This window comes from Maylandia zebra, linkage group LG3 (genome assembly GCF_041146795.1).
Source record: "Maylandia zebra isolate NMK-2024a linkage group LG3, Mzebra_GT3a, whole genome shotgun sequence".
In the NCBI taxonomy this organism is placed as follows: Eukaryota; Metazoa; Chordata; class Actinopteri; order Cichliformes; family Cichlidae; genus Maylandia; species Maylandia zebra.
Genome location: NC_135169.1, coordinates 58,082,138 through 58,104,704, shown reverse-complemented (window position 1 = coordinate 58,104,704; position 22,567 = coordinate 58,082,138). Strand labels below are relative to the sequence as shown.

The window sequence follows — 22,567 nt, the reverse complement described above, 5'->3', positions numbered from 1 at the left end:
AAACGTGGAAGGAAGGGAGGAAGACTTGATCCAGATTTTTCAGGACCCTACACCATTCAAGACATCGCTGGCAAATGTGTGAGATTAAAAAAACACGGAAGGAGCAACTTTAAGAAATCACTACAACATTGACCATATCAAGCCATACAGAAGAAGCCACCATGTAAATATCAGTGACAATTAAAAATACCCAACTCGCAGTCAGACGGTGAACAGCAGCACAGACCTGAAGATGCCTCCCTGCCATCCTACTGCTAACCCTCAGTGCCAGCAAAGTCCAGAGGATTCATTATGCACCCAAAACGGCTGACACAAGGAGTTTAATTGTGTTCTAGGACCAGAAACGCGTGAACAAGAACTTCCCTCCCGGAAACAAAGCTTAGAAAATGAAGGTGACATAGTGAACAACTCTTTTTGACCAGTTGGTCATTTGTTGCCAGTTTGGCGTTGCAACTTAATTGACTGTTGCATGACTTTGTTTGCATTTTGAAGTCTTCAACTCATATTGGATATAAAGAAACATGCAACGTGCACTGAGCTTGTGGAAGTCTGGAAATGGATCTGCCTGTCAGTAATTTTCTCTTTTGCCCACCCGCTGTACCTTTCCTATTTCTCTGCGTGTAAATGCATGCCTATTGTATTGACTTTTTTCCTGTTGTGGCCCGTTGGCCTTTACCAAGCGTATCCACTAGAAATCTCATGCATGCCTAAGCTAACTTATCATATTTTTCTTTTAGTAAAGAGGCTATGGCGTGCAAAGGATACTGGGCGCTTGGAGGCAGCTGTTGGACCATACAAGTTATTGGATTCCTCTTTTCGAACACTGCAGGGGTCACGGTGGTTTCTGATGAGGTAAGAGAACTTATCATTATTGAGTCTGATTTCGAGGTTCTGCTCCTTCTGAAGCATTTGCAGTGCAGAGACCATTAATAGTTTAAAATGTGCGGGTAGGTCGGGGGGTTTATATAGCAAAACTCTGATAAGGTTTCACCCATTCACTTCAACAGGAAAAAATGTTATCAACCACAACACAGATGTTGTGACATCTGTGACATCATAATACCCAGTTTCAGTATATGCAGAAAGAACCTTTATCAGCAATTCTATTCCTTTAGATGTTTTTGTGTACAGCACTCAAGCAGTTACTTCAAAAATTGTTGCTGTTGTTGTATAAACTCAGATTTTTCAAAACAGGTCATTGATGCATATCTGCACCGTGTTATTGACAGACGAAAGGTAAGTAAGAAATGTCATTTACCTACTAATTTTGAAATTAAAAAAAAAAAACCTATTTACTGTTCTCTAACATTTTTGTATACTTGTGCAGAATGCTGCACACCTGCTCTGTTCAGTAGTTGCAAGCTCGTTGTTTTCTGGGCAGTTCAGATGCCTCAACTGGTATGTTGAAAGCTCAGAAGTGGTCCAAACAGTTGACTCCTTTCTGTTGCTGAGGAAAGAGTTCGGTTCCTTTAAAGAAGACTATATTTGAAAACACCCTGAGACGCATGGTACCTAAGTAAATCCAAATTACTCTGCACTTCCAATCCCACAGATGAAGTTCCCAGTTGAAGACGTGGCTGTGCCCTGTGAACTTTGGTACACACTGGATTCTTGTGGTATGTGTTCATTTTGTTATTAATTTGCATAATTTGTTGTGAAGCAGTTTCTTGCACAAAGTGTTATTTTTAAATAAGTTTTCAGTGGCACAAACAATTGTAATTTTTAATTTAATTTTTTCTTTAGATTGTCAACATTTCTGCACAGAAAATACTGCTCATAGACCCCATGGGAATGAAGGTGTTTATGACAGGAAAATTCTGCACAACTGGAGGTATGTATGATACTGAGGTGTTATTCTTAGATTAAAAAAAAAAAAATCTTGTTTCATTACAAACACTTTTGTTCAACTAGGAATTTTCTGAGGATGAGAGGGCATGAAGACACCATGGAGTGGCAGTTACAGACTATGCAACACAACAAGCGACAGGATTCCAGCAGTTGTGGAGTTTTACTGTTAAAGGTAACCCTTATTCAAATGATTCAGTTTCTTGTTAGCTAGAATTAAGACTTTAAGTGAATTTAAGTGAAGTGAAAGTTATTTCGGTCAACAACAACAAAGATGATCATTTTACATAGAAGTACTTAATCATACAGTAACTGAAAAAGGAATAGGCTGAAGCCTTGTGGCTTATAATTATCCTATCCTTTACCTAATTAAGACTTTACATTCTAATTATGATCAATCTCACAGTTTGCAGAACACTACCTTGATTTTGGAGAGGTCAGTGAGGTGTCAACCACTACAGAGCCAGTTGTGCTGGAGCGAATGCAGATAGCTTGCACCCTACTTGAAAATCGAGGTAAGTCCAGTAAAGTCCTTATCACGTTAGTGCGTACTTCCAATTTAAATAGTGCTTTTCAAACAGCACAGTACAAATAGTGCTCTTCAAACACTTTCAGATAAGACCCTTCTCAAAGTCTAATTTAGACTAATTTTCCAGGAAGTATATTTGGAAAAAATGTACTATTATTTTTTAATTATTCAATAAATAATGTTTGATTAAAACCTAACTATGATTGTGTTTCAGGGAACGCTGAGGACTACTGCATTGTTTGCTCCATGTTAGATGCTAACGCTGACCGCAGCATGATTGAAATGGTAAAACAAAACAAAACAAAAGAAACACATAAGTCTTAGTATCATTACTTGCCAATCATAATTAAAATGTTGAGTAATAGTATTCACCAAACAGAATATGAGCCATTTATTTTCCCTTTCCAGGTGCAGTATGAATCTTGCCAAAGATGGGCACATTTTGCATGTGAAAAATATAAAGAGAGCAACCAAGAATATAAATGCCAAAAATGTAGCCAGAGTCAGACAGAGACTGTGCAGAGACTGTAGAAGGACAGAGCAGCAGCAGAGCAGTCCAGATACACTGATGATCCTCTGTCAGATCCAGAGGGACACACAGGGATGATGCTGGACTCTACATTGTGTCTGACAGTGGAGCTGTTCTCAGAGCAGTTCACTCTGCAGCACTGACAGTCATCTGCACTTCTTCTCATTCCTCTGTCAGTCACTGCTGGATGAAGCTCTCCTCTCCACCTCCCAGTAACATGGCCCAGTCAGAGCATCTCTACACACAAGCTGCTGCTGCTTCAACCTCTCTGGATCATCAGGACACAGCTCCTCCTCTCTCAGCACACACACCGTCCTGTTTACCATCATCACCACCACCTGCAGAGAGAAGAAGGAAGAGCAGAGGAGATAAACGAGTGTTTCCAGAGACTCTTCATCAGCTGTCAGTCAGTGATGCAGCACATCCAGTATAAAGAGCAGCAGGGACTTCAGTGCTGGGACTGTACTAGGACTCATTGTTGCTTCACTTTTTCTAATCTTTGGATTTTTATTGAAGTTGATGAAAATGTTTTTCCCTCCTAGTTTGAGTTTGGACTTTCATTCATTAGAAGAACCTTGGTGTGTCCACTCTGAGCTCTGTAGGAACCCCAACAACAAGCCCAACAATCCAGATGGACGGTTCCAGCTGTTAACTGGAGGAATTCCATCCAAACATCTGCTCTCACTAAATTCTTCCTCACCTACAGACTGTGTTCTTCACTGCTTTAAACTTGGAAACGAATGCAGTCATTGGTCTGCGTGCTGCTTTGTTCAGAGAGCTGATTGGCTGTTGACAGTGTTTGATCAGAGCGTGTCAGCCGTTACTATGGTGACCATAAAGGTCAGAAACAGGAAGTGTTTGTGTCCAATCCTGAAGCCTGTCACCATTCTCCTCTCACAGCTTCACTGAGAAGCTGCAGCTTTACAGGAAACACTGGATCTTTGTTTCATACTGACTGTGTTTAGTACAATACTGCTGATAGCACCACCCACTCACTCCATCACTCTACTGACCCCAGAGTCTCCAGTCTGTAGTCTGGACTCTGCTGAAGATCAGACAGCTGCTTCACATCTGGATCCTTCAGGTTGTTTCCCCACAGGTCCAGCTCTCTCAGATGGGAGGGGTTGGACTTCAGTGCTGCTGCCAGATAATCACAGCTGATCTTTGACAAACCACAGCTCTCCAATCTGTATAAAGAATGAAAGATGTAAGTTTATTAGACAAAGTGTGAGCTTGAAATCATTCAGTGTTTCATCATCTGTTCAGAGCTGAAGAAGGTTCAGAATGTAGAAGTTTAGAAAATGGAAACTCCAAACAGCTGAAGCCAACAGGAAGCAGCTTCAAACAGGAAACTGTGCAGAGTTTCAGACTATATGTCCTGATGCAGCCAGTTGGATTTTGGAGATTTGAATCTCTGTTCTGTGACTAAGTCCTTGAATCATTTCTTCCAGTTGGTCCAACAAGACAGACTAAGTGTTGGACATGTGTTGTGGCTCCATTATGGGAGCTTCTAAATGTGATGTGATGGCCCCTCTGGGTCTGTCAGGTCACAGCACTGAAGAGAGCTCAAACTGGGCACACAGTTGTTCCAGTCTGGACCAAAGACTCTATACTGGGACTGAGGGACTGCTTTGACTGCACCCACTGGGACTTTTTAAAGGCTCATGTTCTCACTGAGATCATCGATTTCTACTTACATTTCTTTCTGGGAAAAATGGGGATTACTTTGGAAACAGGAAGTATTTTCCCCAATAAGCAGCCCTGGATTAGTAAATCACTCCAACATGTTCTCAGGCAGAAGAAGCTGTCTTGTTATGAGGGAGAGAAGAAAAAGATTGAGGCACAGAAACTTGTTGAAAGAGAGATAAAGCAGCTAAAATCAGGTGTAAAAGTAAAGCAGAGGATGAGCTGAATAAAGGACACTCAAGGCTGGCTTGGAAAGGAATGAAGTCCATGGTGGGGATGCAGGACAAGGAGCAAAGATGAATGTGATGCTGAATCAGCAGAAGACTTGGACTCATTTGATTCCAGCTTTGATATCATTGATTTCAATGAAGAGCTTTGTGATTGTAGCAAAGGGCTGGTAGCTCTGAGAGTCCCACTGATGAGGTGTTTGTGTGGAAATCTCTTAGTGGGACCAAAGAGAGAAAAAGCCCTGGTCCTGATGCTGTGGGAGGGAAATGATTGAAGTGTGCTGTGAGGAACTGACTGGGAGGTTTTCACACATTTTCCAGTCCTCCTTGGAACAACAGGAAGTTCCCAGCATATGGAAACAAAGGTTAAGTGTCCTATGGCACTCAGTGATGATGGTGCTGTGGCCCCACCACCTCCACCTCTTTGTAAAGGAACTAACTGTAATCTGAAGCTTCAAATGGAACTAAGACTTCCTCCACTAGGTGGCAGTGTCTGATGAGAAAGTGTTAGTGGAGCTGGCCTGGAGTCAGAAACAGGAAGATGCAGGATTTGGGCTGAAATGGGGAAAAGTGGTTGGCACTAGTGCCTTAAAGCAAGAAGGTTGTAGGTTGAAGCTTGTTGGCCTTTCTGTGGAGGTTGGATGTTCTCCCACAGTCCAATGAAATGCTGCTTAGGTTCATTGGTGCTTCTAAATTGGCTGTAGGTGTGGATGTGAGAGAGTGCTTCTCTGTCTCTCTCTGTTGGCCCTGTGATGGACTGCTCACCTGTGCAGGTGGACCACGCCTCTTGCCCTATGACAGCTAGGGCACAGGCTGCAGCCCTGTGAGCCTAAGCTGAATAAACAGTTAGCAAAAATGATCCATAGATGGCCTGAAATCCCCCAGTTAGCAGTTTGGTAGATAGCTATGACATGCTAATCCCATCCAGCAGCTGTATTCTACCTGTAAGCTGATCCCTGCTGAGCCAAAGCACTTTTTCATATACAAATTACAACCTTTAATAGAAACCTATTGGTCAGCATCTTATTAGCCTGCTGTTAGCTTCATTCCACAGAAAACTGAGAGAAACTAACAGAGTTGATAAAGAATAAAGAGAAATGTGCTGATTTAAAGCCTTTGAAGTGCTTCAGATGATCTCTGTCCACTTCTGTCCACTCATTCATTCATGTAAGCTTTCTAATGCAGCTTTGATCTTCACAGTCTGCTTCATGAAACTCATTCTAACCCTGAATGTCAGAGTGTTCCTCCTTCTCTTTCCCATCATTCATGCTGGCAGTGGAGGAGATTTGGATGTTGGACTGTGTTTTGGATGATGTGTGTATGTTTGTGTTGGACTGCTGTCTGTAAAGCAAACGCACATTTTGCTTTGGATTTCAGTGTCAGACAGACTTTAAGGTGGAATGAAGAGTTGGAGAGTTTCACAGTGAATTATCCAGTGGAGGATTTTTCTTCTTCTTTGAAGGTTTGAAATGTGAACATTGTTCTGCTGCAGTCAATGGACTAAACCAGAGAAGAAGAAAACAGACTTTACCATGAAGATCCTCAGTGTGGATCAGTATAATATCAGCCTGATGTCTGCAGTTTAGTGTCAGCACAACTTTCACATCATATTCATCTCAGCACAACTAAAACATGCTGACTGACCTCAGAGTTTCAAGTCCACATCCTGGACTCTCCAGGAAACCACACAGATGCTTCACTCCTGAATCCTGCAGCTTGTTGTTGGAGCTCAGCTCCAGCTGTCTCAGATGGGAGGGGTTGGACTTCAGTGCTGCTGCCAGATAATCACAGCTGATCTTTGACAAACCACAGTCCCACAATCTGTATAAAGAATGAAAGATGTAAGTTTATTAGACAAAGTGTGAGCTTGAAATCATTCAGTGTTTCATCATCTGTTCAGAGCTGAAGAAGGTTCAGAATGTAGAAGTTTAGAAAATGGAAACTCCAAACAGCTGACAGAGTTCATACGCCTTTGTCAGGGTCAAATTCAAGCAAGACCATGTGAAAATTAAAACACATCATCCTAGGTGAACTTAAACACCTTTGTTCCCCTTTTGTTAAGACATAGAAAAGTACACCACACAAAAATACTGCAAAAGGAAACGGTCGCCTTATATACATAGTGTATAAACTCAAAATGCACATTTCACTTCAAATTAAGATTAAGGCTTTGAACAGATCACATAGTTCAGTTCAACATATAAGACTTTAAGAATGCACAAGCATCTACTTAAAATCTATTTAATTTATCATCCATGATATTATTTTGTACAATTCCAATGTATTTTGTTCATCTCCCTAAAATAAACAGGCAGTCTTAAAGTATGAAATATTCATCTACAAACACATATAAATGTGTGTACTGTCTCAGTGGCTGATAGTACCCCACAGGCCTCAGTGTGAGCTTGAAGACATTTATAATGTTTAAGTAGTTTAATGTGCAGGTGCTGACGATAAACACATTTTGAATGAAAGCCGGGGAACTTTGGTAGCACAGAAACAAGTGGCTATTCTTTGTGACTATATGGATCACTCACAATACCATTATTTCACACAAAGGCACCAAATTAATACTCAAAAAAGCTGCAGCAATACACACAAATATAAACAGTACTTGGTGACAACTTTGCTTTTAGCCTTTAACCCTTTTTGACTACTTTTGATGTGGCCTCTATATTTTACCTTTAAAAACAGTTTATCTGTTATTTTCTCATTTTGACCAACTGTATCAGCACAATTTATCTAAATTCAGACAAAATTTAAATTACAAGTAGAAAGTAATATTTTGACTGTAAAAACCACACACATGTTTAACGAATCATCTTCATAACTTGAAATACGCACACGTTTTGCAAACAACAAAGTTATATGGTACTATTTACCAAAAAATGCAGCCAAGGCTCAGACGTTTTTCATATAATCATTTCAAACTATTTACAGAACAATCAGGTGTCAAACAATAGTTTGTGTCACTCTAACACATATGAGAACAGCACAGGGATAAACCTGCAGGTCTGACAGCAGGTGTGTCACTCAGCGTTTACACTGCAATCTGCCTTTGTTGGCTTTAAGGCAGCAACTGTGACGATCACTAGTAGAACTGACACACAAAACAAAACAACAGCTACACACTAAATACACAAGACAACAAACTAACTTGAGACCAAACACGGTAAACGTCACAAATCTCTCACGTATCAAAACTCTCTCTCTCTTTCGCTCACTCGCTCTCTCTTGCCGGTCACTCCTAAAACTTCCCCCTTTTGCTAAACAACCAAATGTCATGTTTCCATATCATTTTTGATTGGTCGACATGGTACATTTTCCCACCTATAGGGCTTTGGAGCGTGATGTCACGGGAGATGGGCCATGCCCCCTTCCGCCATGACAGTAGGCCAGCCAAAGGATACCATTTCAGCTATGGATCGTACGTGTTGTCGGTTGCAACGTTAGATCACACGATCGTGAAGGCAAGAAGCTGGATAACGGGCTCTCTTTTCATCGTTTTCCATCCTGGAGGCAACGTGAGGGATCCCATGTATCCGATATTACTAAACAAAGATGTCAGGCTTGGATTGCAGCGGTGAGACGAGCGGATATCGAGTTCTCTGCAATCCCCAGCTTTTTGTTGGTTTGCTCACGGCATTTTCTTTCCGGTGAGTTCTAAATTAATTCATATCACTCTTGAAAGGCTTTTAGTGTTATTTTCAATGTGCTGAGGTCATAGATAATGAGATAAAACATGCTAATGTGTGATGCTGCAGAACCACATCATGGCGACTGAGTAGCTTATGATTTGGCATTATTGCAGGCAAACCAGCATATGAAATGGATGTAACAAATCCAGACTGGGCACCAACACTGCACATGGGGCATGACGACATACCTGTATCAGACTCGGACCGGCACTCAAGGCGTACGCAACGGAAGCGAAAAAGAGCACCCATCGGAGGTAAACAACCCCCCCCCTCTAAAAACATACTAAATTGCTATCACTGTACACTAATCCGCACATAACTTCCAGATGAATCACACACCTGTCATTGGAATATTGGTGTACATTTACCTTATGTCTAATTTTATCTTACAGGCTTTCGTTATGCAGCTGCAGAGTCTGAAGGTGTGCCCCGTGCAGAAGTGATTGATGAAGATCTGACAGAAGACCAACAGCAAAATCACAATGTCATGGAGGCAGTGGACAGCAGTTGTGTTGGACAAGTGGAGGTTGAGGTACCAGCTGCAAATGTGGATATACTGAAGAAATGTAAACCTTTTAAAATGATGACAGATTACAAACTCTCAGCTGTGTCTGTAATCAAACCTCTGTAACTTTGCTTCACTTCAGCAGCATCAGCTCATGTTCACATGTTGATTCATGGTTTGCTTCAGTTTTTGATGGACTGCAGAATATTTTGAAGGTTATCTGCTATAAAAAGCCAGAACAGGAAAATCTGCTTCATGTGTTTCTGTTTGATCCTCAGTGACTTTGACACAAAGGCCTCTGCTGTGATGATCACACCTCTGATCAAGTCTCACAGTGTCAGCTTTGTTTTTATACATATGGATATGTGCTGATAAATGATCAGAGTTATAATATTTCCCACTGTCTGCTGTGTGCCGTGACCTTTGACCTGCTAAAGACAGTCAGCTGTGGATTATTCATTGTTGTGTCTGATACTTAGAACTGTGAGGAAGAACACTACACAGTTAATCAGGGTCCCCTCTCTCTGAATCAGGAAAGGTGGGCAGGCCGCGTGTGGGCCGCGGGCCATACGTTGAGTCTCACTGTTTGAAATGTGAACATTGTTCTGCTGCAGTCAATGGACTAAACCAGAGAAGAAGAAAACAGACTTTACCATGAAGATCCTCAGTGTGGATCAGTATAATATCAGCCTGATGTCTGCAGTTTAGTGTCAGCACAACTTTCACATCATATTCATCTCAGCACAACTAAAACATGCTGACTGACCTCAGAGTTTCAAGTCCACATCCTGGACTCTCCAGAAAACCACACAGATGCTTCACTCCTGAATCCTGCAGGTTGTAGTTCCAGCTCAGCTCCAGCTCTCTCAGATGGGAGGGGTTGGACTTCAGCGCTGCTGCCAGATAATCACAGCTGATCTCTGACAAACCACAGCTCCTCAATCTGTATAAAGAATGAAAGATGTAAGTTTATTAGACAAAGTGTGAGCTTGAAATCATTCAGTGTTTCATCATCTGTTCAGAGCTGAAGAAGGTTCAGAATGTAGAAGTTTAGAAAATGGAAACTCCAAACAGCTGAAGCCAACAGGAAGCAGCTTCAAACAAACACAACAAGAGAAAAAACTCTGAATATTTCACATGAAAGTCGTACATTTATCATAAAAACAGGACAAAGACTTGAAAAAGTCGTGTTTTTCCTTCCAGGAACCACAAGGCTTCACTTTTAAAGGTGAAGTGTGAAAGAAATGGACATATTTGAAGTCCAACACCGAGTGACTTATATATCATGTTTAACCTGAGTAGCGAAAGAGCGGGGTCTGAAAACGATGAAGCCGGGTGTCCGCTGCTCTCGCCGGCTGGAGTGACCATTGAACCCCCCGGCTTGCTAGCGAGCGGGTGGGTAACAGACGTCTCCGAAAACGTCGGCACACTTTTGCAAATATGCGATGTCTTGATAAACCGAGCAGATATTTGAAGTTTACACAGCTACTTTCTCGCCTGAAAATATGTTAAAAGTTTATTTTGTGACCCAGAAAGATTAATAAGAGTAATTTGAAAACTTAGTAGCTGCCGCCATTGTTGGCAGCTGAAATTTGGCTGGGCCGCGCTATGAATTCTGGGATATGGTGGGCCACGAAGGACACACCCGACGAATCCTTCAAATTCGGGGAAATGAAGGACGCATTTGTCGGGCACATTTGAAGGAGTCGACAAATACGGACAGCCTTCATCGCCTGGCTGTGACGTAATCGGCCTTCAAATGCAGCCTCTGGAGGATGCAGCCGACGTTTTGGGACACAGCTACTAATTTGCTTCCATCATCCAACCTGAAGAGGAAACAGAGACGCCTCCCCTTCAAAGTAAAAGCTGCTCCTTTTGGACACAGTATCAAAGAAAAGTCTACAGTATAACATAGAAAAGACAGAACAAAGTTTTGGTTGTTTTTAAATTGTGCAGAAATGAAACTACACTAAGCTCAATTATGTGACAGACATTTCATCCCATGTCAGTTTGGCCTCATCCTGGGCCGGATTATCCAGCACACACTCTGACCACAGGCCCAGGGGCCACGCACAGCTGGGCTCCATCCAAGAGACAGCAAACAAACCAACACAATAATAAAAAGCACCATGTGATCTTCTTACATCTTCAAGACAAACATAGTAAAAACATGAGCATATTTGTTTCCTGATAAAATGATGTGACAGGTAGAACAGAGTAAAGTGGTGGTGTTACAGCCTTTCTCCCCTCTGCTGCCGAGGCTGTTAGTCTCTCCCAAACTCAGCTACAGGACTTCCAAATGAATGAAAGCAGCAGAAGTGGCTTTACAAATGAAAGAGGAAGAGGAGAAGAAGAGGAGAGGGAGGCCACCCTGACCATCACTCCAGCTGAAAACATCACACTTCCATTAAAGTTGGTGAGGAAATGTTGAGCAGGATGAGCTGCTGGCTAATCTGGAGGCTGCAGCAGCAGCTCACAGTCACAGTGGGTTTCCACTCATGAAAAAGCTCTGGCTGCTTCATTTCTCATCTCATATCAGAGACTTTAAAGCTTCACTGAAGCTGTACTGTGATGCTTCCATATTCCAGTGAGGCCTCCATAATGATTTCAGCTGTTCTGTACACACACTGTGTGCCCTGTATGGCTCAAAGTCTCTGCAGCCTGTTCTTATCTGCTATCATCAGATCTTCATCATCCTCATTCACATCCCTCACACACTCTACAGCCTCATCAGCACTGACTTCATCTTCACTGACTGATGGAGCACAACATGAACCTGTGGAGGCTGAAACACTGTCCTGTCAAACATCTCCCCGTCACCACTCCACTTCTGTCAGCCTTTAAATGAACCCTGCTCAAGTCTGTCACTTCTGTTTGGAGCCAAAAGAGCTTAAAGATTACGCCACTACATTCTTGTCTAGAAAATATTAAAGTGTATTTGGTGACACACAAAAAAGGGTAAAAGTATAGTTTGGGTCCACACATGTCCAAACCCTGGTGTGTAGGCCTACTTAGTATTGAGAAAAGCCCACTAAAAGAACGCCCACCAGACCAAAGCAATGGTGTTGACTTGATCAGCATTAACCCCGCCCCCTGACTTTGATGGGTGAAGCTGACAAATAAAATGTATTTATGAACAGCGATGCAGGGCCAGGAGTAGCAACGTGAATTAAATAAATACATCATTAAATAATTCATTAAATGTGTCAGTAAAATAATTAAAATAGAAAACAAACCAACAAAATATGTAATTAACTAATTTGAATTGTACATAAATACTTAATGAATTATTTTAAATGAAATTAACCGATAATTCATTGTGATTTTGTTTTGTGTTTTGATGAGCTAATAATCAGCTCTCTTTTTCTCATTGTTGTTCTAAGCCGCTTATCCAAAGGTAAGGCACTACCTGTTGAATTATTTCCAAAGTGTGCCAAATTGGACATTACAAATTAAAGTCTACTCACTGAAATTACTGGGGAATGTCTGCTTTGATTTTGATGAGAATCTCATGACAGTACTGAGGATTTAATGCAGTTGGACTGCTAAAAATGATTGAATGCGGTTGGACCGCTAAAGGATTTAATACGGTTGGACCGTGGAAAGCAGTTGGACTGCTGAGTGATTTTAGTATATTAGGGAATTTGGTTATTGTTTGGGGTGGAGCCCGTATTGGTTATAAGGTTGGACCTGCTTCAGTCTTACACTTTTTTGGCTGTTTTACTGTTGTTCCAAAGTATTATAAATTATTCAAGAACGTCAGTTGGACTGATAGGAAGCGCAGTGCTCAGAGGTAACGCTTGCCAATGCCAAGGACGCTTAGGCATTGTCCTCGAAGAGGGATAGTCAGTTGGTCACTGTGGAGCTTGGGGCACTCCAGAATAACTAGGAGTTAGAGTCTCCTTACCGTTTGGAACGGTAGTCTGCGCTTTTTTGGCCAGCAGAAGTTGGACTTCGGGCGTGTAACTTTAACTTAAAACTTCGGGGTAAGCCTTGGCTGTGAAATGCCAAAAATAGAGCTTCAGGCAAAGTTTGGGTTGGTTGACGCTTTTAAATTGAGTTAGGGATTTTAGAGATGAGGCCAGAAACTGTTGGACAGATACTGGTTAATTGATCACAAAAAAGTTGGACTTTATCGGTTGGACCGTTAACTTAAATTTGTCGAAATTGTTTAGGCGCTAAAGCTGACAGATGTGACAGTGGTTGTAAATATAAGACGTCTTTGTAATATAAAATAAGAGATCTCTGTGTGAAAGGAGTCTGAGGCAGTGCTGGAGCTATTTTTAGACTGTGTGTGTGTGAGTGTGAAAATGCAAATTAGTCAGCAGTGAACTGTTTAAACCACAGTTGGTTTTACAAATACTGCTGCAAACATTGTTGAGTGTGTGTTTAAGACGCCATTTATGTTCATTAGAGGGCTATAAATAAAGTTTTGAGTTGCCGTAGTGGATGTATAGTAATTGACTGAGTTTTGATATATAAATATAGTGAGTGCACTGTATATATTTAAGACTAACATATTACTTTTAGGAGTAACCTCTCATCAGCAATAAATGCTGGTGTGTTTTATTTTTTCTATTCTATGTGTGTGCTGTGAGAATTAATAGAGGTTTCAATTGTTTTCTTTGACTTGCTCTTTCTGATTATGAAAGGCATGTCTGAAATACTCTTAGGAAAGCGTGTTGTGAGTATATTCCTCAACTCTTGTCACAGTTTAAGTGTGTGAATGCTGTGAGTAGCAGGTTTTGAGTGATTGGGTGTGATTTGTACAAAATAATAAATAATAATAACACTATGAAAGTTGATAGTAGAGTGAGTGCAGAAGTGGAAGTGTGAGAGAAAAGGCGGTGTGTGTGTGAGACGATCTGACAAACGCAAAGAATTTAGTATATTTAGAAGTGTGTGCGTGAAATAAGGGTGAATTGTTTTAGATCAAGACTTAGTAAAACAAGAGTTTTATTAGCCTGTAAAAAAAACAAAACAGGAGAGATAGAAACAGAAAATATGGTTCTGAGCAGCTGCAAGGTTGACAGGAAATGGTGTGTGTGACAGGAACTTTGCATGCCCATAAAAGGAACTGACTGTGACAAGTGAGCACACAGAGAGAGAAACATACGAGTTAAACTCCAGGCAGATGAAGCAAATGGAGGTTTTAAGAAAAGAAATGAAAAGGATATTAATTGTATGCTTTAGTGTGTCAATACAGGTGGACTTCTTTCAACCTAGAATCTTGAGTACAAAACCATTGATTAACAGAATTGGGAGGAAAACAGGCCAGATTTTGGCTTAAAATTTTACAGCTTGACCTCCCACTTGTCCCGATCCTGAGAAGAAGCTCATAGGACAGTTAATCTCCTGATGAAGACCGACAGAACATCGTGGACTTCAAGAATTAACAGCAGGCAAAAGACAGTGCAACTGAAACTACACTGACGATACCAGCAGCAGCATGGAAGAAAAGCACGTGATGGAAAATGCACGGTGAACTGCAGGCTGGTAAGAACAGTGTGACATAACTGTTTAAAGACACTGAATGGGATATTTTGCCAGGCTGGGATTTAATCTAAAAGGAAAATACTGAAAAGAGCAACGGAGAAGAAACAGAGAAGAAACAGACTGTGTTTGCTGGGGATCACAAGACAACAAAGGACACTAAGAGAAGGGCACAGGGGCCAGTGGGAAGGTGAAGCCCAGACGAGTTCGACTGCGAGAATAGAGGGTACAATTGGGTTGAAATTGAAGCCGGAACTCAGGATGGTTTAGGGATGTCCACGTCACAAACAAAGAGGTAAACAAAAAGAAGGTAAAATAAAGAGAGAAAATAACTGACAATTACATTAATGAATAGAAGACACACATACAGATATTACATAGATTTATTTTTAGGATAAAGGGGAGAGCTTATACGTAGAAATGACTTTTTATACATATTGCATTTTGTGCCTTTAAGGGAGTTGTGGCTCAATTCGTCTCTTGTGGGTCACGAGCCTTTGGCTAGCGCTATGATTAGCCAATCTACTGTGAGGATGATATGAGTTATTGAAGGATTGCACACGCTTACAGACACAGAGTCCATAAACACACATGACAGTATTGATTCCAGGCAAAAGGCCTCAAATTAATTTAGCGTTTAACTGAACTTGAGCTGGCCCTGTAATAAGTGACAGAACAGAGGAACTGAATAGGAGTTTCTTGCTTTAGAGAAGGACCAAAGGAAGGAAAGCATATATTTTGGTTAAGTCTGATAAACTAGAATGAGAAGGTATTGTTACATCAAAGGAGCAAGATGAAATAAAAAGGCTGTACCAAAAACAGGTTATAACATAGGAAATGTGAGTTTTAAAATGAAGTTAGTGTTAACACACAGGAGTTGTTTCAAGGCAGCGTTTAGCTGTGATAAAATGTATGCAGGAGTAATTGCTTATATGTTTAAACTTAATTGATTAAAGTGGTTGTTTTTTTGGATCTTTTAGTAGAATAGGCGCTTATAATGATTTTCTTGTGAAAGGAGATTCTAGGTCAGAGTGGAGGCCTTGCAGCAGCGAGACTTCTGTGTACAGGATGTTGATGATTAGATAAGGCAAGCGACAGGAAACGCATGCAGGGACGTGAAAGCAGCGTTTTAAGAGTTTTAAAATGATGAGTAACGTTGAAGAATATATATAAATACAAGTCAATAAGTCAAGAAGATAATTAGGATCAGGCTTTTGATTAAAGAGTCCCAAAGATGATAAGTTAGGGAGGTGCAGGAAAAGGTGTTTGGTTTGCTTTACACAAGATCTCGGCGACCACAGGGGGGTGAGGATGCTGGAGGCCCGAGGCATGATGGACCACAAGAGAGGGACGCAGAAAAAACCTAATCTTACGCATGGAGTGTTCTCGAGGGGGAGCTGGTGTTTATTACTGGACCACTTAGAGGACATGAGGTTGTCTGATTTGCTGAGCCAGAGGACGGCTAGAGAGGGTCAGAGCGGGAGTGGTGACCCCGACGTCCATGATGCCATGGATGGACATGGAAGCAGCTGAGTGGGCCGAGGAGTGACCCAACACAATGTATTGTGACCTCTGGTGTTCCAGAGGTCGAGAGAGGGAGTATTGAGATTGGAGAGATATTTTGCTGCTATTGTTAATAATCATCATCATTACCATTGCATTAATAATATAATCTACAAAATTGATATTGCATTCAGATGTTTAAACAGTGTGTGTCTTTCAGAAAGACTAAGTTGCAGGCTGACAGGAAGTTGCAGGTTTGAAGAGTGTGCCTTTTGCAGAACTGAAACCGAAAGCAGAGTCTAAGTGCAGGTTATTTTGAGGAGCCTTTAAGGACGAGGCACACACTTAGTTAAAGAGAATCATTTATAGGTGGAAGTTTAATCATGTTTTGCTCGGGGTTGCAAAAGAGCAGTTTGTCGCAGAACTGCTGCTGATGTGTCAAGATGATAAGCGAGCATCCGGCAGTGACAGGAAGTACCTGCCATGAAGATAGGAGATAATGTTCTTTTAAACTGTGTTAAAAGTCATTGTGGTTTTGATTTGACGTATGCATATATTCTGTTTGTGACGTATGAGAGGGCGTCATTAAATTCAAGCCCTGATGGTATAAAATATCTGTTTATGCTTTGATTAAGTCGGAGATCAGCCCGGTCTGCGAACGGAGCTGGTCTTCCCACGCGTGTATTTCATTAAAATCGTTTGACCAAGTTCTGGACCATGGTTGTTTGTACTCTCCTTCCCCAATATTTGAACCTTAACATTAGTTTACTCAAAATAAATTTAAGACATCAATATTAAAGGTTAAGTTATGATAATGAATACATGCAACTATAACTGATGACATAAGAATTTGGATTTTTAAGCTAAAGCGAAGGTGCTGACTCACTTGGCATGTTACTCTCAAATCCTCCCTAATAACAATAACATAATTGCACTTTAGCCACAAGAGGGCAGCAGCATTAATACAAGTCACGTGTATATAAAGGTACAGTGATTATATTACAGTGATTTTGACAAAAACAAAACAGAGGTTCATGGCAGTGTGTTTTCCATAACATACCAACCAAATTAAATAATAAAAACTTTATAACTTACAGAGCTTTTTTAGAGACTTTGACCACTGGCAGCAGCCTCAGAAGAGCCTCCTCTGAAGCAGAGTATTTATTCAGGTTAAACACATCCAGATCTTTTTCTGATGACAGTAAGATGAAGACCAGAGCTGACCACTGAGCAGGAGACAGTTTATCTGTGGAGAGACTTCCTGATCTCAGGGACTGTTGGATCTCCTCCAGTAGAGAACGATCATTCAGTTCATTCAGACAGTGAAACAGATTGATGCTTTTCTCTGCAGACAGATTCTCACTGAGCTTCTTCTTGATGTACTGAACTGCTTCTTGATTGGTCTTTGAGCTACTTCCTGTTTGTGTCATGAGGCCTTGCAAACGAGTTTGATTAGTCTTCAGACCCAAGAGAAAACGAAGGAACAAGTCCAGGTGTCCATTGGGGCTCTGTAAGGCCTTGTCCACAGCACACTGGTAGAAGTATTTCTTTGAAGATTTTCTTGTTTGAAACACCTTCCAAGTTGTTTCTTGCTCTTCCAGCAGATTGAGTCCAGAGTTGATGAAGGTCAGGTGGACATGAAGAGCAGCCAGAAACTCCTGAACACTGAGATGAACAAAGCAGAACACCTTGTTCTGGTACAGTTGTTTCTCCTCTTTAAAGATCTGTGTGAACACTCCTGAGTACACTGAGGCTGCTCTGATATCGATGCCACACTCTGTCAGGTCTGGTTCATAGAAGATCAGGTTTCCTTTCTGCAGCTGATCAAAAGCCAGTTTTCCCAGTGACTCAATCATCTTCCTGCTCTCTGGACTCCAGTGTGGATCTGTCTCAGCTCCTCCATCATATTTGATCCTCTTGACTTTGGCCTGAACCACCAGGAAGTGGATGTACATCTCAGTCAGGGTCTTGGGCAGCTCTGCTCCCTCTCTGGTTTCCAGCACATCCTCCAGAACTGTAGCAGTGATCCAGCAGAAGACTGGGATGTGACACATGATGTGGAGGCTTCGAGCTTTCTTGATGTGGGAGATGATCCTGCTGGCCTGCTCCCCATCTCTGAATCTCTTCCTGAAGTACTCCTCCTTCTGTGGGTCAGTGAACCCTCTGACCTCTGTCACCATGTCGACACACTGAGGAGGGATCTGATTGGCTGCTGCAGGTCGTGTTGTTATCCAAAGGCGAGCAGAAGGGAGCAGGTTCCCTCTGATGAGGTTTGTCAGCAGCTCATCCAATGAGGTGGACTTTCTTGTTTCAGTCAGGATTTTAGTTTTCTTGAAGTCCAAATTAAGTCGACACTCATCCAGACCATCAAGTATGAACACAACCTGGAAGTCTTCAAGCCTGCAGATTCCTGATTCGTTAGTTTGATTAAAGAAGTGATGAACAAGTTCCACCAAGCTGAACTTTTCCTCTTTCAGCACATTCAGCTCTCTGAAAGTGAATGGAAATATGAACTGGATGTCCTGGTTGGCTTTGTCTTCAGCCCAGTCCAGGCTGTATTTCTGTGTTAAGACTGTTTTCCCAATCCCAGCCACTCCCTTTGTCAGCACTGTTCTGATTGGTTCGTCTCTTCCAGGTGAGGCTTTAAAGATGTCTTCTTGTCTGATTGTTGTTTCTGGTCTGTCTGGTTTCCTGGATGCTGTTTCAATCTGTCTGACCTCATGTTCCTCATTGACCTCTGCAGTCCCTCCCTCTGTGATGTAGAGCTCTGTGTAGATCTGATTCAGGAGGGTTGGGCTTCCTGCTTTAGCGATGCCCTCAAACACACACTGGAACTTCTTCTTCAGTTGGGCTTTAAGTTCACGTTTACAGAGTGAAGCAAATATTTCTGAAGGTAAGAAATTCAGAAAAAAATATTATATAATAAATATCATAGCCTTTCAGTACCCTGAAAGGATGAATGTCTATTGGTCCATTTCTTGAGCTATTAGGAAAGATCAATATTCAGTCTTTAGAGAAATTCTCTTACTGCTCTGCAGATGGTCAGCCATCTCATGCTGCTTAAGTCTCCTCAAGAAGTGGAGTGTGATCTTCAGAAATGCTTCTCTGCAGCTCTTTCTTTCATCTTCATCCTCACCTTCAAACATCTCCTCATCCTCCATCTGGCTCTTTAAAGTTTCTGGGTGATCTGGACTCAGAAGCTTCTGGATCTTCTTCAGCTCGTTCTTCACAAACATGGTGATGTTGTCCTCCAGCCGCTGGAAAAGAAGACTATATGAATTACCCAGTGGTAAATGGACTGGTTCTTATATAGCTCTCTTTGATACTCTGTGCACACAAAGCATTTATACAACATGCCTCATTCAACCAAGCACATTGTTCTATGCTTAAATACTTTCTTTCACACTCTGATGGATGCATCAGAGGGCAGCTTGGGTTTAGTACGTTACCCAGTACATTTGCCAGCCAGGGTTTGATTCACAAACCTTCTGACTAGTAGCTGACCTGCTCCCCTCCTGAGCTACAGTCACCCCAATCTGACTGAAATCATGGAGCCCAAACTCTGATTTATGTTGGACACACTGACAATCCTCTGGTCCACAAAGTGCAGCATAGAGGTGACTGAAAAGAACAAATGTAAACGTAGTACTACAAACCATAACCACAGAGTCCAGGTGTGTTTGATGCTGCTGTGCAGACTGACCAGTGGAAACCTCTGCTCTCTGCTGGTCCACTCTGTGGAGGAGTAATGTATAATTAGCTCATGTTATGTCTGTCCACACACAGACACAAGCTAAAGGTCCATGAAGTGATGTTTGGATGGGTTCAGTCAATCACATGACTGTCATGGTGGAGCTTTGCTAGTCCTGCTGATCCCACTGAGAATTAACAACTCAGTTTCCAGATGTCTGTAGTTTTCTGCTCAGTTTCTTTAGTCCCAACAGCTCTTACCATCTCCTGCATAAAGCTTTCCCTCCATGCTCAGATGCCCTGGAACAAGGTGCTCTCTTTATATCAGTGACTGGTTTAAAGGGACAACTTGCAGTGCTCGCCAAACTTTGTGTCAGCAAAAGTAGTTCTAATGTTTCTTACATTTATTACATTTTTACATTTTTACACACACAAATCAATGAACGCAAAAACATAAACTTTCCAGATATTTTGTTTCACAATGTTACAAAACTCAGTTCAAAACTACACAGTCTGATTTACAAGTACGAAATATTTATGACCACAGTTTGAGCCGATGTATGTCCCGAGTCTGTGGACTCAGTGGTTTTGTTTTGATTGTTATTGTCTTTTGTTACAATTTCATTCTGATTAAGATTTTCTAGTTCTGAGGTTTTGGTTTCTGTGTTCCCTCTGTACTGTGTTAGTATTGTGTCTCTGTGTTCACTTCCTGTTTTATTTTGACAGTGCCATGTCCTATGTTAGTGTGTCTACTTTTGCTTCCCCTTGTCTGGTTATGTCCAGTGAATCCTGCTGTGTCTCCCTTTTCTCATTCCCTGATTGCTCTTTTGTGTATATGAGCCCTTTGTTTTCTCCTGCTTGTTGCTGGTTCGTCTGTGTTGTCTCCCCGTGTCTCCGTTTAAGGTTTCAGGTTAGTTTTTTGTTTTTTTCAGTAGAGGTTATCTTAGCTTCTGCACAGGCCATCTCCACTGCACTTCACCGTTTCAATACAGCTCACTCACTTCACAGCAGTGTCGGCATCTTGGGTCCTTTATTAAATTCAACATGGCTCGCCCCGCTAGCCGTGACATAAGATGTGAAAACAATATCCAAAAAACATGAAGGACAAACAGGAAATAGTTTTAAGGTGCAGGGCCAACAAACTGAGTCTAGCCATGAACTCAGAGTTGATTGAATTAGCATTTTGAATTGGCTGATCTGAGCAATCAAGTCTATGTTCACTTTGAGTTAAGATTATATGTGATTGATGTAAAAGAAAAAAGCCGTCATCAGCAACTGATTCTGATTTAGCAGGTTTTCAAATCTAAACGGTACCCATCCCTAGCTGGTTGTAGTTAAACCTTTACTTAAAAAGCATCCCTAGACCCAGCTGTACGGCTTATCTACTGAGCAGCGCAGTGTCAGAGTGAACAACACAGGAAAATGATCAGAGATGCCCAACTCAGATATTTCAGTGACGCACACATCCCGCCCGTGGAAAAGCTCCAAGTCTAGTGTGTGACCTTTTTCATGTGTGGGACCAATAACCCACTGGGTCAAGTTAAAAGAGTCAATAATATTTAAAAAGTCCTTGACCAGAAGTTTAAAGTCACAGCAGACATGGATGTTGAAATCACCAAGGCAGCATCATCAGAAGACATAGCACACCCAGCTCTATCTGTCCATGAAGCCAGATAACACACACCAATGAGTTAAACTGCAGGAATGTCTTAAAGACATAAAGACCTGGATGGCCGCTAACTTTCTGCTTCTTCATTCAGATCAAACTGAGGTTATTGTACTCGGCCCTGAAAAGCCTAGAAATATGGTATCTAACCAGATTCTTACTCTGGATGGCATTACCTTGGCCTCCAGTAACGCTGTGAGGAACCTTGGAGTCATTTTTGACCAGGACATGTCCTTCAACGCACATATTAAACAAATATGTAAGACTGCGTTCTTCCATTTGTGCAACATCTCTAAAGTTAGAAATATCCTGTCTCAGAGTGACGCTGAAAAACTAGTTCATGCATTTATTACTTCCAGGCTGGACTACTGTAATTCATTATTATCAGGATGTCCTAAAAACTCACTGAAAAGCCTTCAGCTGATCCAAAATGCTGCAGCAAGAGTGCTGACAGGGACTAGAAAGAGAGAGCAGATTTCTCCTGTTTTGGCTTCCCTTCATTGGCTTCCTGTTAAATCCAGAATTCAAAATCCTGCTCCTCACATACAAGGTCTTAAATAATCAGGCCCCATCTTATCTTAATGACCTTGTAGTACCATATCACCCTATTAGAGCACTTCGCTCTCGCTCTGCAGGCCTACTTGTTGTTCCTAGAGTATTTAAAAGTAGAATGGGAGGGAGAGCCTTCAGTTTTCAGGCCCCTCTTCTGTGGAACCAGCTTCCAGTTTGGATTCAGGAGACAGACACTATCTCTACTTTCAAGATTAGGCTTCAAACTTTCTTCTTACTTAACGATTAAGTCCCTGTATTCCACCGTTATATGGAAATCAGCCATTATAACTTGTGTCAAATCTACTTGTACCTCACAGTTTTCTAAGCACACAGAGAGCAGTAAACCTCAGAGCAGCAGCACATCAGACTGTGTGCAAAAAATCTAGAAGAGAAAATATTTCGACCCATTTCTAAATGATTCTTGTGACCATGCTGCACCACAACACCTGATCTCTGGTTTCCTGACCTCTTCAATCCCACTTTAATACTTGACTAAACTCATTTTCCTGTTTAGGTGTTGAGGCAAAGCCGCCCATCTACAATGCAGGCAACAGCAAACGGAGCTATTTTTGATTCCCTTTGGGTTTTTTCTCCTTTTGTGCTACAAAATGTTCAAGCTGATTAAATTCATTAGAATAAAAGTT

The 22,567-nt window shown here is 41.5% G+C and overlaps 1 protein-coding gene across 1 annotated transcript in view; it reads right to left on the bottom strand.

Moving 5' to 3' along the window:
* Positions 1-2,781: 2,781 nt before the first annotated feature.
* Positions 2,782-22,567, bottom strand: part of LOC143416841 (protein NLRC3-like) — a 153,534-nt gene continuing 133,748 nt past the window's right edge. Inside the window, exons 8-9 of the mRNA XM_076882485.1 lie at positions 3,917-4,090; positions 2,782-3,241 (exon numbers count right to left, since the gene is read on the bottom strand). Coding sequence (XP_076738600.1) covers positions 3,232-3,241; positions 3,917-4,090 — 184 coding nt within the window. The 3' untranslated portion in view covers positions 2,782-3,231. The remainder of the gene's footprint in view (positions 3,242-3,916; positions 4,091-22,567) is intronic.